Consider the following 13,841-nt stretch of genomic DNA (forward strand, 5'->3'; position numbering starts at 1 on the left):
AAAGAGCATGCAAATGCTTCCCAAATATCAGGGCTGACAGAGAATTCTTTAAATCCTGCTTTTAATGGCATAATTATTAACATGCTATTAAGTCATTCCAACTAGGTAAGTAAGTAGACTCCAAATGACATAATTTAAATCAAAGCTCATTCTTTACCGACAATTTCACAAGAGAAGTTGGGATCTAGCAGTCTGAACCAAAGCCATTAAAAATTAATAGGAAAACACTCATTTATTCTAATTGGCTCTGAATATAAATGGATATGAAAAATACTTTCCTGCACTAGGGCCAGGGTTTGAGCAGCCATCATTAACTTGAACAATGTCTCCTTAACTTCTCAGGTTTATTTTACAGAGTTCTTGTGCCATCAGAGTACACATAGATTATACCGCCTTCAGGTAGAATAAACAAAATAAAATAAAATCAGGAATTATCTATAAACAGCAAAATTACACATAACTGAAAATACCGCTAGCGTTTCCAGACATTAAACTATTTTCTTCCACAATGAACGAAAGGACTTCTTTAAGCTTTGATTTTAAGCAAGTCCTGCTTCACCTCTCTGATCCAGCTCCAGGAGGCACTATGAAAAAACCTGAACGTCCCCGCTGGGACTTAACTGGAAAAATCTCTCAATGCCGGCTAGCTCAGGAAGGTTTCCCTCTGAGGACTTCTCCTGAGAGAAGACACCGCCGCAATGCATCACAGCTACCCCAATACCCATATCGAAACAGGATTGTGTATGCTCTGGAAAGCGAGAAGACAGAAGCATCTCTGTCCACTGTACCTACTCTGCATACAGACTCACGGTAAGAGAGGTAGCATTTTCTAAGTGTTCTGAATTCATTGAAAAATGTAAGAGATGTATAAAATTAAAAGCTTTAAAAAATAAAATGTAAAAAACATCATCACATTGCATACTGAAAATAATGAACACAAGGTAACTAAATAACAGCACTAGGATACAAGGGGAGGTTGATTTGCAGCTTACTATAAAGTCGTATTTTAGTGACAGCAGCTGTGGTTCTCCATTTTGTAATAGTGAACATTACCTTTCTGTGGAAAAAATATCTACGCCCTCCTTACAAGCGGGAATTATGCTACTTCCAAAGTCAATCTACAAAATGCTTTGAAAAAGCTTTAAAACAAGTCTGACCTGTGTTTAAGCAAAAATGACTATTTTAGTTTGCTGCAAATGTCATTAACACCTGTATAGTACTGACACCATGCTTTCAAAATAAAGATAGGTCATCTTACTTTTAATTTCACACATGCACATAAGTGGTAAACATTCAGAGCATTTCTGTTAATGATGCCATCTGGTGCCTCCCATAATTGTGTAATATTCTGCCTTCCAAACAAGATGTAATGGCAGCAACACACAAAACCCACTGACATTTACAGTAAAGGAAATTTATTATCAGCCATCAGTTCAGAATGACTGTGTTTGCATGACTACTGGTGCTATAAAATCATCACCTTTAACAATCAAGTGGAGGTACAATAAATAACGGATTTTAATCCATGCAATACTGCAAAAGCATTAAAAATTCATTACTCAAACACAATAGCATCTTAAGCAACAGTTACTTCTTTAAAAATTAATACTACTTTCCCGGTTAAATGAAAATCACACACGCCAAGCCTTTGTTTGTAATACCAATGTGTTCATATACAAATTGTAACACGAAGGAATGCTTCTTTTTTAACTTTGATACATGAATCTTGATATTTAAAAAGCAGGGAATTCTTTTGCCCATCCTACCTAGGCTCTCTTTGCTGCATTTATTCTCTGTTGTCTTAGTAGAGGCTTAATGATTAAAAAAAAAAAAAACAAAAACATCAAAAACCTTTTGCATTTTAGCCACTTTCAGTACATTCCAGTGCCTCACCTGAATTCATACAGAACTGAAACTGAGCCAAAGTGAAACCTCTTATTACTACAGATTTTCTACAAAGTCAGAATACACTTTGCTATAAGGCAGACAGCTATAAAGTAAAATAGCACCAACAGCTTTTCTTAACCACTCCTCGTAATTGAGTGCACTTTCAACTTTTATTATGGAGTACAGTTGGAGAGAAGGCATCTACAGAAGCATGGCTAACTATTTCTGTGGTAATGCATACAGACCATGATGGGGAACGGATACTTCCCAGTAACTGCAGCTCCATGAGCTGCATTGAGATGTGCTCTTACACATTTGCACTTCAGGTAGGCATGCACTCCAAAGCAAAGGCTTTGTTGCTTTATAGTACTTGTGTCTGTACCTGTCCACCTTCTTGACATTTCTCTTTGGATCCCTAAGGCAGAAAATGCCTTGCTCCCTCAATTTCTTTCAACTGTTCAGTTAAGAGCAAAGAGCTTTGGTTGTTCAGAACAGATTGTTCTGTCATACACAGTGTTTCCCCTGATGTTTTAAAATCTTCTTATTTTCTCCTTATTTTAACTCCTTGTTTTTATTATCTTTTGAGTGCAACTGATCTAAGTTTTTCTAGCTGCACTCTCTAGACTAGCTGGGACTTGCAGCCATGTGGTGCTAACGTCCCTTCTCCTCTGCTTTCCTCCACTGTCACAGCAAGGTGTTAACTGCCAGTATATCAATTCTGAGTCCCTTCTATTCCTCTTCTTTGATAGGTCAAGGTAACGGATTATGCTTAGGCTGGGCTGCTGATCCAAACCATTCAAGATCCTGTTCAATTTTTTCCAGTAACAAGTATTGAGGAAGGTGTAGTCAGATATGTCCCAACTACACAGAGACACTAACATACAAGTAAAGAGTTAGGGCAACTTCTAATTAGCTGGCCTAAACGTAAGAAAGTAGAAGCTATGGAGAATGAAACGCCTCAAGAGTTTGCTGCGGGAGACACTAACACCTGGAGAAAAGTTTCCTATACAAACACTCATATATCTGTTCTATTTTCCTTTTTAAACAAGCTGCCTTAAAAGAGAAAGTTTCTGTCAAGTTTGAAAATGTTTTAGATTTGTTTTCAGTTTTACCCGATAGCTAAATTTTTTTAGAAACCATGGCAAACATACGGGACATATTTTATTTTTAAAGTCCTGTAACTTTACAATGGACATAAGAAAAGCTCATTTAATAGAGAATAATCCAGGACAGAACTTACACTTGCAACCTATTTGAGTATCTTCTGCAATACAAAGAATATGTATGAACATACACCTCGATGGAAAAAGTCATAAGATTACTCTAAAAACAATGTATTGTTTAAAAATATTTTACAAATCTTAAGTATTTTCTCTCATTTTACTTTTTTTTTTTTTTTAATTATTTTAAGCTGCTCTCAGGCCATTTTTTCCACGGCACTTGCCATAAGCATCAGCTTGGAATCAAGTAAACTGGCACTGAAAACTATTATTAAGTTAGTAGTGCCTTGTATTCCAATTTCTTCTTGAATCTTACATTAACATTTACCATTTCTTCTGTGGTTAAGCTTCCATTTTTCCCAGACTACAAACGGGAGGGCAAGATTTCAGCCTTTTCTCATGTTCTGACCCCAAACGGTTTCATGTGATAGTGGCGAACTACACATAGACAATGTAAGAATATGGACAATAGGCCTGCTTTTCTTAGCTTCTCGTTTTTGCAAACCCCTTCTCGATGGTCCAGAGAGTCATGGAGTCCACAGGCTACACGTTTGCAAAACAGTACATACCACTGATAATGTGACAGCGAAAGCTCCATGACTACTTTGAAGGGAGAAGAGGACACTGAAAGTTTTCCTCAAAACAGTAAAGGAAAAATCCTCTTTTGAAGAAAAAAGGCTAGTGCTATTTAATAAGACTAATTCATTACATACGAGTTAAGCAGACAATAGTTCAATTCACATAACCTGTAAAGCAATGCAAGTATGAAGGAGCAGAAGGATACCACCTCCCACAGCTGATGCAACTGCTCAGAACAAAAGATGGCACATTTTCATGCACTGCATTACTGAATTCCATGTACATGAGGTCTTTTCTTCAGATTCAAACCAGTATTTATTCTGATAAGGTCCTCTGTGTGCTTTTCAATCAGGTAAACCAATTTTCAACTAATTTTCTTGAGGAAAATTTATAACCTCCAATAGCAGGTTAAAGGATGTAACATGAAAGTTATTTCTGTTTGGAGTTTTTTTTTTAAATAAAGGACTGCTGAGAAAGCACACTGTTTAATCACACAGAAATGAAATCATAGCCACTGAAGGAGTACAGAACTCACTGCTGTACAGGCACTCTTCCCCCGAGTCATCTCCTGGACATCTATCCAGCCATCCTGAAACACTCAACTCTTGAACAAGTTTAAAGTCAACTAGCTCAGAGAACGCAAAGCTGGGCTGAGCATCTGACTCCAGCTTTTTGCCTGACCCTCCTTCACTCACTACTGCTTGTCCCAATTTAAACACTTCCTGTAATGCACCTGCAGCATCACTTGAGAAGCACAAAATTAACTGAGAAGTTGTTGGGTTTGTTTGGTTGGTTGGTTTTAAAAAATAAATTTATACAACACTGTATCGGCTTCTGCAATGCTTTAATAATTGTTCTGTCTTCTTTTTATGAGCTGTAGCAGAAAAAACAATTCTGAACTGTGCAATAAAACCTGACAGCTTGAATACAACCATGAAATAAAAAAAAAAACCCAATAGCATGAGTAATAATGAAAGAGCAGAAACAAGAAAATAATTCAACAGATGTGTGACATTTTTGTTCTTCATTGTGGATCAGTTATTCTTGTTAATTATATCACCTATTCTTCCCTTTTATTGATAATTACATGAAGCAGATGGGTAACAGAATGCTCCCAGATGGTGAGAAAGCAAACAAGTTATAAATTGTTTATTTATGAAGATATCATTAAAAATTATTTAATTATCTATAGTTTTCTACTCCACCAATAATTACATGCACCATAAAGGCCAGCAGCATTTTATAAGATATTTAGTATTCTGTTGTAACCAACTGTTTTTTAACGTAACGTGACTGAAATGACTGACAGATGTGCAAAACACAATAATAATCTAATCTGTTTTAACAGTGTGGGAATTAAGATTTCGACTCTTTGGATCTTCTGCCAATTGGCACTTCAATACTGGTTACTGATTCAGAATACAAAAATCAGAGATTTCCTTTTGATTTTGAACAGCTGTAGAAAGTGTTTGATCTAATGAGCAGACAGGAGCTTTTTCAGGTCTGTGTCATGAAACCCTAGAGCGTGGCAGATGTACGGCCTGATGCAATTTTGAGCTAATATGTGGAACCTCGATATGCTTGCTGCAGAGGCACAGGCTGAACAGGCATCCTGAAGTCTGGGCACTTCCAGGACTAGATGCAAATAAGATCATTAGCACCTGTGCCATTCCAGAGGGCTGCAATGGGAGACACGGGAGTTTAATGCCTCCCCCTCAGTCAATCCTCACCTGATTTATCCAAATCTCTTCAGTAGAGCAATGGGAGATAGAGTTTTGTAGGAACAGACACGGAAAACCAGCAGCAAAATGTATTTGCCATCTCAAGGACTGGGGTAAAAACATACTCTGTCATTAGTGACCGTTATAAGAAGATATTACTATATTCATACGAATTTGCAGCCCTTTAGGAAATGGAGAGCCACTGCTTGGGAAGTGACAGGTCTTCTGATGCAGAGAGGAAGCAGCACAGAGTTGTGGTTTAAGAAAGAGTGAAAAAACTTGTGGTTGCCTTAAAACCTATGCAAAGCTTTAATAAAAAGGCTGGGCAACAGAGAGGAGGAACAGGTAGAGTTCCTAAACTCTGTATTTCTTCGGAGTCTTAGTCATTTTAATGATAAGCAACACAAACCAAAAGCCTGGCTCAAACTAGAAACAATATTGAACCAAGGGAAATATCACAAGGACATCGGGAGAACAGGATGGCTGGAAAACTGCAGTTAAATAGTCGTTCAGGTAATGGTAAGTTATCTTTTTATATGATAAATTTCTGGATTTTAAGAGTAAATCTCTCTACCTTACATCTAGCTCTCCCTGAAAGACTACAGGAAAAAGGACCTATGCTTTTTCAGACACCACGAAATACAGCTCATGCTGCCTGCTAGCAGCAGAAGTGAGCAGGCCAGGCGCCCATGGCAGGGCAGCGCATGGGGTTTCCCCCTTTTTGATTTTTCCAGACACTGCAGTAGAATAGAGAGATTTGACAGAGGAACAAGAAGAACAAGTTACCACAGACTTAACATTTCTGGTGCTCATCTGTCTGTAACAACTGATCCAGACCTGCAGGAAAACCACCTCTCCAGCACAGCCGAGATCCATCTGGACTGGCAACGCATGGGAATTAGCTGAGGGCAAAGCTTCTCTGATTTGGATTGCTGCTTTCGCTTCTGGCTTTGGCGAAAGGAAACGGGGAAGAGTCCTTGTGGGTCCTGGCTGAGTTATCTGTACTGGGTCAATATTTATGAGTGAATCTCTTCATGCTCACAAGCAGGCTGGAACGTATTAAAGAGATACACAAACTGATTGAGCTCCAGGGCTCCCACTGTGCACTCTCTCTAAGATACTAAGCCACTAATGGCCTACAGAGATATATATGCACAAATCAAGAGCTGTGCTTAGACACTGAATGTCTGAGCTGCCGAGCCCCAGGCTGTTACTGGTGAAAAATAAATTTTGCAGCAAGAAAAGGAGAGTGATAGCTCAAAAAAGGCTAGAACAAGAGGAAGGCAGAAAGCTGAAAAAGCAGTAGATGAGAAGCAGATGTTGATGGCTAAATATCAAGGGGTATCTTGTGGGTATCAAAGCAAGAATTTCATTACAATTATCTCCATCATAGGTGACAGATACTCAAGCAATTAATTAGGACAGGCAGTCAAATGAAAATTTTACATTTCTGAAATTGACTTGCATTTACAATCTTTGTATTGTAGTTTATGTGAAAAAAAAGTCCTGCCACCATTGCAGAGATACCTAGAACAAGAATTACGATAACCCACCCTCCAGCTTTCAGTAACAAAGCGGGCATTGGTTAATGTCAGAAAGAAGTGCTTTTCAATATGAGAAGGCAAAGCCCCTCAGCTAAAACAAGCTTGGTGAGCTCGAATAGAGAAGTGCGATAAAGAAATGAGAACTGGTCTCAACTATTTGGAATCCCTGCTTGCCCAAAACTTCTAAGATCCTGCAAGACCCTGCCTCTATCTTGTTTAAAACCACTGTAACAAAGATCATAGCAGACATTTTCTCCTTACTGCTACCCAGGTGCTTGCTTCAGACAACTTCCCACTAATTCCTACTCCACCCTCTTTGTCTGCCTTTCACTTTTCTCCCTCTCTTCTCCACGCTTTCCTTATGACATTGTTTTTCCATTTCCCTTTTACCTCACTTCCTAGCCTGCTAGCATCTTCTACGACCAAAACGTGCCTCGCCTCGTCTCACGGTATTTTTAAGGGTGACAATTCTCAACCTTTCCTTTTTGCAGAGTTGTCACATTTAACTCCTTGGTGGGATATTTTGCTCTTTGCAACGTGGATTGTATCTTTCTGTTTACAGTGTCTGAGCAGGCCTTTAGATTGCTCCAAAAAGGTAGAAGTATAATAATTTTTTGCCTACTGAAATTTGATTATATTAATTTATAAAATACACCTCATTTTATTTGCAACTTAGCTGCAGGATTTTGCAGGGAAGAGCAAGATTATTGATGGGGATCAATCTCCCTTTCTGAAACATTAGAGTAGAGAGAGGGCAAATGCCTTATGCCTGGCTACTACCAGAGCTAACAAAACATCCAAGATCCGAGAGAAGCACCAGCTTCTTACTTTCACGAGTACACTCAGTCCCCTACGGTAGGTAACCTCTTAAGTTACAAAGCTTTCCCAACGTATGGTGGCCAAAGGTCATTTCATTCACTCAACAGAAGAGTCAGTTTAGCTTTGTATGGTTTCAAATTCTTGGTATGCCAGAAAACTACAGGCAGCAGTAGAGGACTAGCTTTATCCTCAAGTTACCACCTAGGGGTCAACCCCAGATGTCAGTTTTGATAGAACAGAATCTGTCAAAAATCTATAATTAATGCAAGCGCACATGCATGGATACTTATACAGTGGCTAGCCTTCTTTTTTTTTTCAGCAAAACTTTGTTAGTGAAGATCTTGCACATTTTATTAAATAGAAATTAATTAAAACTTTTGAGATTTTAAACAATTATTTCACTACCTGCAACTCGCAGAAATCCTCAGGAAGAACCTGGGAACGGAGCAGACAACAGATTTGCAAATCTCTCAAACACAGGAAGTCTGTGATTTTCCAGCTCCAACAAAAATGCTAAAATGAGCTCTTCTGGTAAGACAGCAACAGTTCATTTTAAAGATAAAATAGGAAGTAGTTTAAAGAAAAGCATCAGGTAGTTTATTCTGCAGAGAAGAGGAAGGCAGGGATGTGCATGTTGAGGGAAGACTGTTCAACAAAGCCAAACTCAGATCAATGGCCTCAGCCATCTTCTGGATTTTACTTTGCCAACTACTGCCTAATTAAGAGTTTTGGATGCCAAAAATTACTGACTAACTGTGGAAAGGACAGCACTAAAAATATTATATGGGAGCCCATCTCAGCCAACTGGAAGTTAGTAGACAGACATAAAGCTCCCTAATTACATTTCTTTAGGAAATTACAGCTACCTACTGAGAGTATCCATCACTAATGGTGTTTTTCCCAATATTTCAGCTTCACTAGTTACTCTTGTGAGAAACCATCTTCACATCAAGTTTTAGTTACTTAAAAATGTAAGACAGAATAAGGTGTAAGTTTTTTAACAAATGGAATTTTAAGAGACTTTTAGTTTAGAACCTCCAGACTGCATGAGTGCTATGCAAATAAGAACTGTTTGGTAGTGAAAACAATCTTTTCCTTTGCTGTTAAAACATTCCTGATATTTTGAAGTGTTCTTTGAGGGTATCTTGTGCATGGAAGAAACCTAACTTTGGGACTGAAAAATAAAATTGACTTAAGCAATTTCTACAGAAATAATCAGAAGCATGACATTGCAGAGCATAATACTTGAAAACACTTACCGGGAAGAAGGGCTAAACACTAAATCAGAACATTTAAAACGTGGTAGGAGTTTGAAAGTAACATCATAAAAAAATATTGTTAAAGTGTAAGCATTTAGTATGTAAATGTTATAGCTTAGTGATTGCTGTTTGTAATGCGTTTGAAATTCAAGCCTAGAAGAAGTGACGGTCGTGCAGAAGCAAAGCTGGGATTGTAAGGGTATGGACACCATGTTCAATGTAATTAAGAAGCAACCTATCAACACTAAGATGGTAATGCCATCCCATCTGCCAAACCCTGCATTAGCTGGCACTATGCCTTTTGCCTGCTGCTGCTTCTGTTACCCACCTGATCCTTGGAGACCTGCTCTGATGGAGCATTTATGCCAAGCTCTTCCAGAGGATAGACAATCTGTCGTCTTGGTCGCACGGGAACCATGTAATGAAGGGCAGATGTCAGGGAATGGGCACAGGGATTCTGAAACTGAAAGACAGCAATCTATATTTCAGCAGAGAGAATGTCAGAACAGTGCATCACAGATGTCTGTTGTATGGCTCTGCAAATACAAAAAAATCTTAGCTCTGTTGGCTAAATCTGAGAGAAAAATCAGCAAATAAACAAACATACTCAGAGCAGAGGAATGAATTGCAGATAATTCCTGACACTAATGAAGATAATTATGAGAGTAATTACATTACTATCTCTGTGGGAATGACAGATAAACAAGTGGTTTGGTTTATGGGATTTTTCAGCACAAGTATTTTCCCCAGGAGGATATTTTTCTCCATAGTGATCATGAATCAGCTTGATTTGACCTCATTAAGCTATGTTATCTGCTTACTGCTAACCTTTGCTTGTTTGGCAAAGAATGGTTATGAATTTATATAGAAATTCTATACCAACTAAAATGTCAATTTCATCCAAGTGATAAATGTTAATAAACTGGCATAAACTTGAAGTGAACAAAAACCCTAATGCTAATGTGAATAGCATGGATCATTAGAAATAGCTGTATTCCATTTATTACAGCATGACTGGCTCTGTCATAACTTATGACATAAAAGGAAAAAAAAAAAAGAGAAAATTACAGGAAATAGAGAATGAACATTAATGCAAACTAAATTACACTGAAGTACCGTTCCATCCACAAATATTGAAAAAACTTGATGTTACTATGTAGAGAACTGAGTAAAATATCACATTTACCACTTATCAGAAAGCAATGATTAGCTTAAGTAACTTAAAGGAACTCTGTAGCCTGGAAATAGACCAAGCTGGAATCATTAGTAAGATTTACCTTTTCTCTTCCATCCACTGCCATTAAACTGCATTTTTGTAAGCGCCTCTTAAGAATCTGAGAACCTAATGCTACGCAAGCACATTGGTTCCTCAAGAGAACACTTCATAAAACTCCACAAAAGTGTATACTGGAGAAGCAGGAAAAAACATCCTTCTGAAAATGTACCTATGCCTAACCTGTCAAAATTCCTATGTTAAAAACAGTGGCGATTTCAAAAACACCTAAGTCACTGCAGACAGAATTCATCTCAGTCACCATCTAAAAGCTAGGTGCTTACTTTAGCTAGCCATGCAGACACCCCCCCGAGTTAGAGATGAGCGTCTCCAGAGGGCAATTCTTTCCATCCTAAGATAGGGAGTTATGATGGATGGATGAACTGCCCTCTGGATGCACCATGTTTTCTCCATTAATGCTGGCAGGAGCCCAGCTGATTAGGCTGGGCCAGATAGTAGCTTTAGATGGCTACACATCAATGAGTTGACGTGTTTGAAAATTTTACCTTGTTTTCCCTTTTCTGACACAGGACTGATGACAAGACACGTACATGACTATTTTTGAAAGAATCTTTTTGCTTCCACAAATTACGTTCTTCTTGGAAATGGATTTTCTCACACAGCATTAGGTTCTTACGGTTCTCCTGTGGCACTTGCAGAAACACAGGTCACATTTTCAATGGCAATGAGGTGCCTAGGTCCCACCGACTTTTGATGAAACACAGTCTAGAGTACCCAAATCACTTTTGAAGAGTTTTTATAAACCACCAGGACGTGTTTTTAATATTGTCCCCTTGCATTTACCCATGCTACATTATGCCCAGTGACATCACTCCTTTTTTCTTCCCTGCCCTCCACTTTGTCCTGAATCCAAACAAATACTGGTACCTCTCAAAATTCATTATGCAGCTGAGTGGCGGTATGTGGGACAGGTATGTGAGAATTTGATCAGGTTCTATTATTAAACTACGACACGAAATACAAATCATTGTTTAATATAAAGATAATATATGTGCTTTATACCTTGTCTTTTAAAACCTGATCGGTAACCGATTTGCAAGTGACAAAGATACACCAGGTGTATTAGCATGTTAAAAGCAGTTAAATAAAAACTACTATGTTGGTCTCCTCAGTTGATGAGTTGCGAGTTACTTGTTTCTTCACCTATACATCCAACGCAAGGGCAAGAAACGAAGTCAAACCCAAACTACAGCTTACAACTCAGACACATGGTCCTACTTTGGGCCCCTCACTACAAGAAGGACATGGAGGTGCTGGAGCGTGTCCAGAGGAGGGCAACGAAGCTGGTGAAGGGCCTGGAGCACAAGTCTGATGGGGAGCGGCTGAGGGAACTGGGGGTGTTCAGCCTGGAGAAGAGAAGGCTGAGGGGAGACCTCATCGCGCTCTACAACTACCTGAAAGGAGGTTGTAGCGAGGTGGGTGTTGGTCTCTTCTCCGAAGTAACAAGTGACAGGACGAGAGGAAATGGCCTCAAGTTGTGCCAAGGGAGGTTTAGATTGGACATTAGGAGAAATTTCTTTACTGAAAGAGTGGTCAGGCCTTGGAACAGGCTGCCCAGGGAAGTGGTTCAGTCACCATCCCTGGAAGTATTTAAAAGACGTGTAGATGAGGCCCTTAGGGACATGGTTTAGTGGGCATGGTGTGTTGGGTTGACGGTTGGACACGATGATCTTAGAGGTCTTTTCCAACCTGTATGATTCTATGATTCTATGATTCTACTTAGGCAGGAGTGGGAATACGGGATGCTTGCTGCTTCATCCTAGAACCAATCTATTGGGAATGGACAGGAAAGGGTAGAAACTTGACTGTCAGAACTACAGCACATTTATGGAGGGGGCTGACACAACGCACAAGGCAACAGCAATATATGAACCTGCTTGGGTAAGAAGCAGATATACTTCTTCCAGAAACAAGTGAGGAGGTAACAAACAAATTATTCCTCTACTGTGCTGCTCCCAGGGCAATGTACTAATGTGTGTAACTTAAGACATCTAACCACATTTAGAGAACAGTTGCCCTAGGAGTCTCTAAATTCAATTGAGAAAGAGACATTTGCAAAGAATGACTCAGGTCAGAAGGAGCCACCCCCTAGGAAGAGCTTCTCTCTCTTCACAGACTAGCTAAAGAGCCAAGGCCAAGTACACTTCAAAGTTCGGCTCCCCCACTTGCTTCCTGAAGATACTGGGTAAGTCTGGACTCACATGCACTACTGAGCACGCTACAGACTAACCCTAGTATGCAACAGCTATGTCCATGAGTGCAGATTATATCACAGAAGAAGAAAAGAAAGTACAATTTGCTGCAAGGTGCTAAGAAAATTCCTGTTTACAGTCATACACAGAAGCAAAGAGAAAAATAAAGTGAGCAAAGGTGACAATATTTAATATAAAACATACAAATAACTTTCTTCTTACCTTGCCTTCCACATACTGTGGATAAATAGGATAGTAAAGACAAGATTTGTGGGCCAAGCGAAGAATCTCCTTTAAAAAGTGTTTTGTATAGTGACGAAATATAGGATTTAAGGCAAAGTGGTAAAGATGTCCATGTTCCTCTTGATGGTGGTGATTAAAATGAATAAAATCTTCAATGTTGTAATGTGATCGAATATACTCAATATCCTGGAAAATAAGAATCTGAAATTCAGCAGTGATGAAACAGCTACATTTACAATATTTTAGCAAGTGCCAATGAGTTGCTTTCTATCAATTAAGGAACTAAATTTGAACACTGAAATTAAGTGCCTTTGAGAGTGATTCTCAATTAAAGCACATTGACTGAACAACAACGTCTGATACAGGTTAACAGACATTGGCGGGGCGGGGAGGAAAAAACCCTCTGTTTTGCTGAGTTCAAGCCAGAGAAGTCTAGACTGTCCTCTCACAATACTTAAACTGAAAAAGGGGAATTCTACAGAGAAGAGCTGTGTAAGAAATGCCCTCCAACAAGTCTTCCCTGTTGAAGTGATAAGCTAAGATTTTTGCACATTTATACACAAGAGAAATTGCTAATCCTCTTAATTTTTGAAAATAGGAGTGACTACTCTTTATTTTAAAAACTGAGCATTACAAGTGTTGACTGAGCATTACAGCTGTTGAACACTAAAATCTACCTTTTCAGTAACAGCAGAATGCCACAAAAGCAAGCCTTAAAGAATGTTTACTTTTCAAGAATAACATGCAACATTGTCTATACTCCATTACAGTAGATGCTTTTTATTTGTTTTGAAGTTAACTGTGTGATTCATAATCACTCAGAATCTACTGTTGGGGAAAAAAGTTAAGAAAGCAAATCTAGAAGGACAACTACTAGTCTTTGCAGTATGCATGGCAAAACTGCTTACTGATTTTTGAAGTTAGGGGGCAAAATAAGTGATTACAAACATATTTAGAGGCAGAATGGCGGGGTGCTAAAAAACCAAAAAGAGATGTAGGAGGCATACTTTCAAAACACATCAGCAGCTTCTTGCAAATAACAGGATATTTGTCATCTGTATGTCAATCATTATCTATGAGAGG

The 13,841-nt window shown here is 38.8% G+C and overlaps 1 protein-coding gene across 1 annotated transcript in view; it reads right to left on the minus strand.

The window, feature by feature from the left end:
- CFAP61 (cilia and flagella associated protein 61) overlaps positions 1–13,841 on the minus strand; it is a 120,897-nt gene that overhangs the window by 73,157 nt on the left and 33,899 nt on the right. The window contains exons 15-16 of the mRNA XM_075147900.1: positions 12,738–12,944; positions 9,358–9,492 (exon numbers count right to left, since the gene is read on the minus strand). Of these exons, the coding sequence (XP_075004001.1) occupies positions 9,358–9,492; positions 12,738–12,944 (342 nt within the window). The remainder of the gene's footprint in view (positions 1–9,357; positions 9,493–12,737; positions 12,945–13,841) is intronic.

This window comes from Calonectris borealis, chromosome 3, assembly GCF_964195595.1.
Source record: "Calonectris borealis chromosome 3, bCalBor7.hap1.2, whole genome shotgun sequence".
Taxonomy (NCBI): domain Eukaryota; kingdom Metazoa; phylum Chordata; class Aves; order Procellariiformes; family Procellariidae; genus Calonectris; species Calonectris borealis.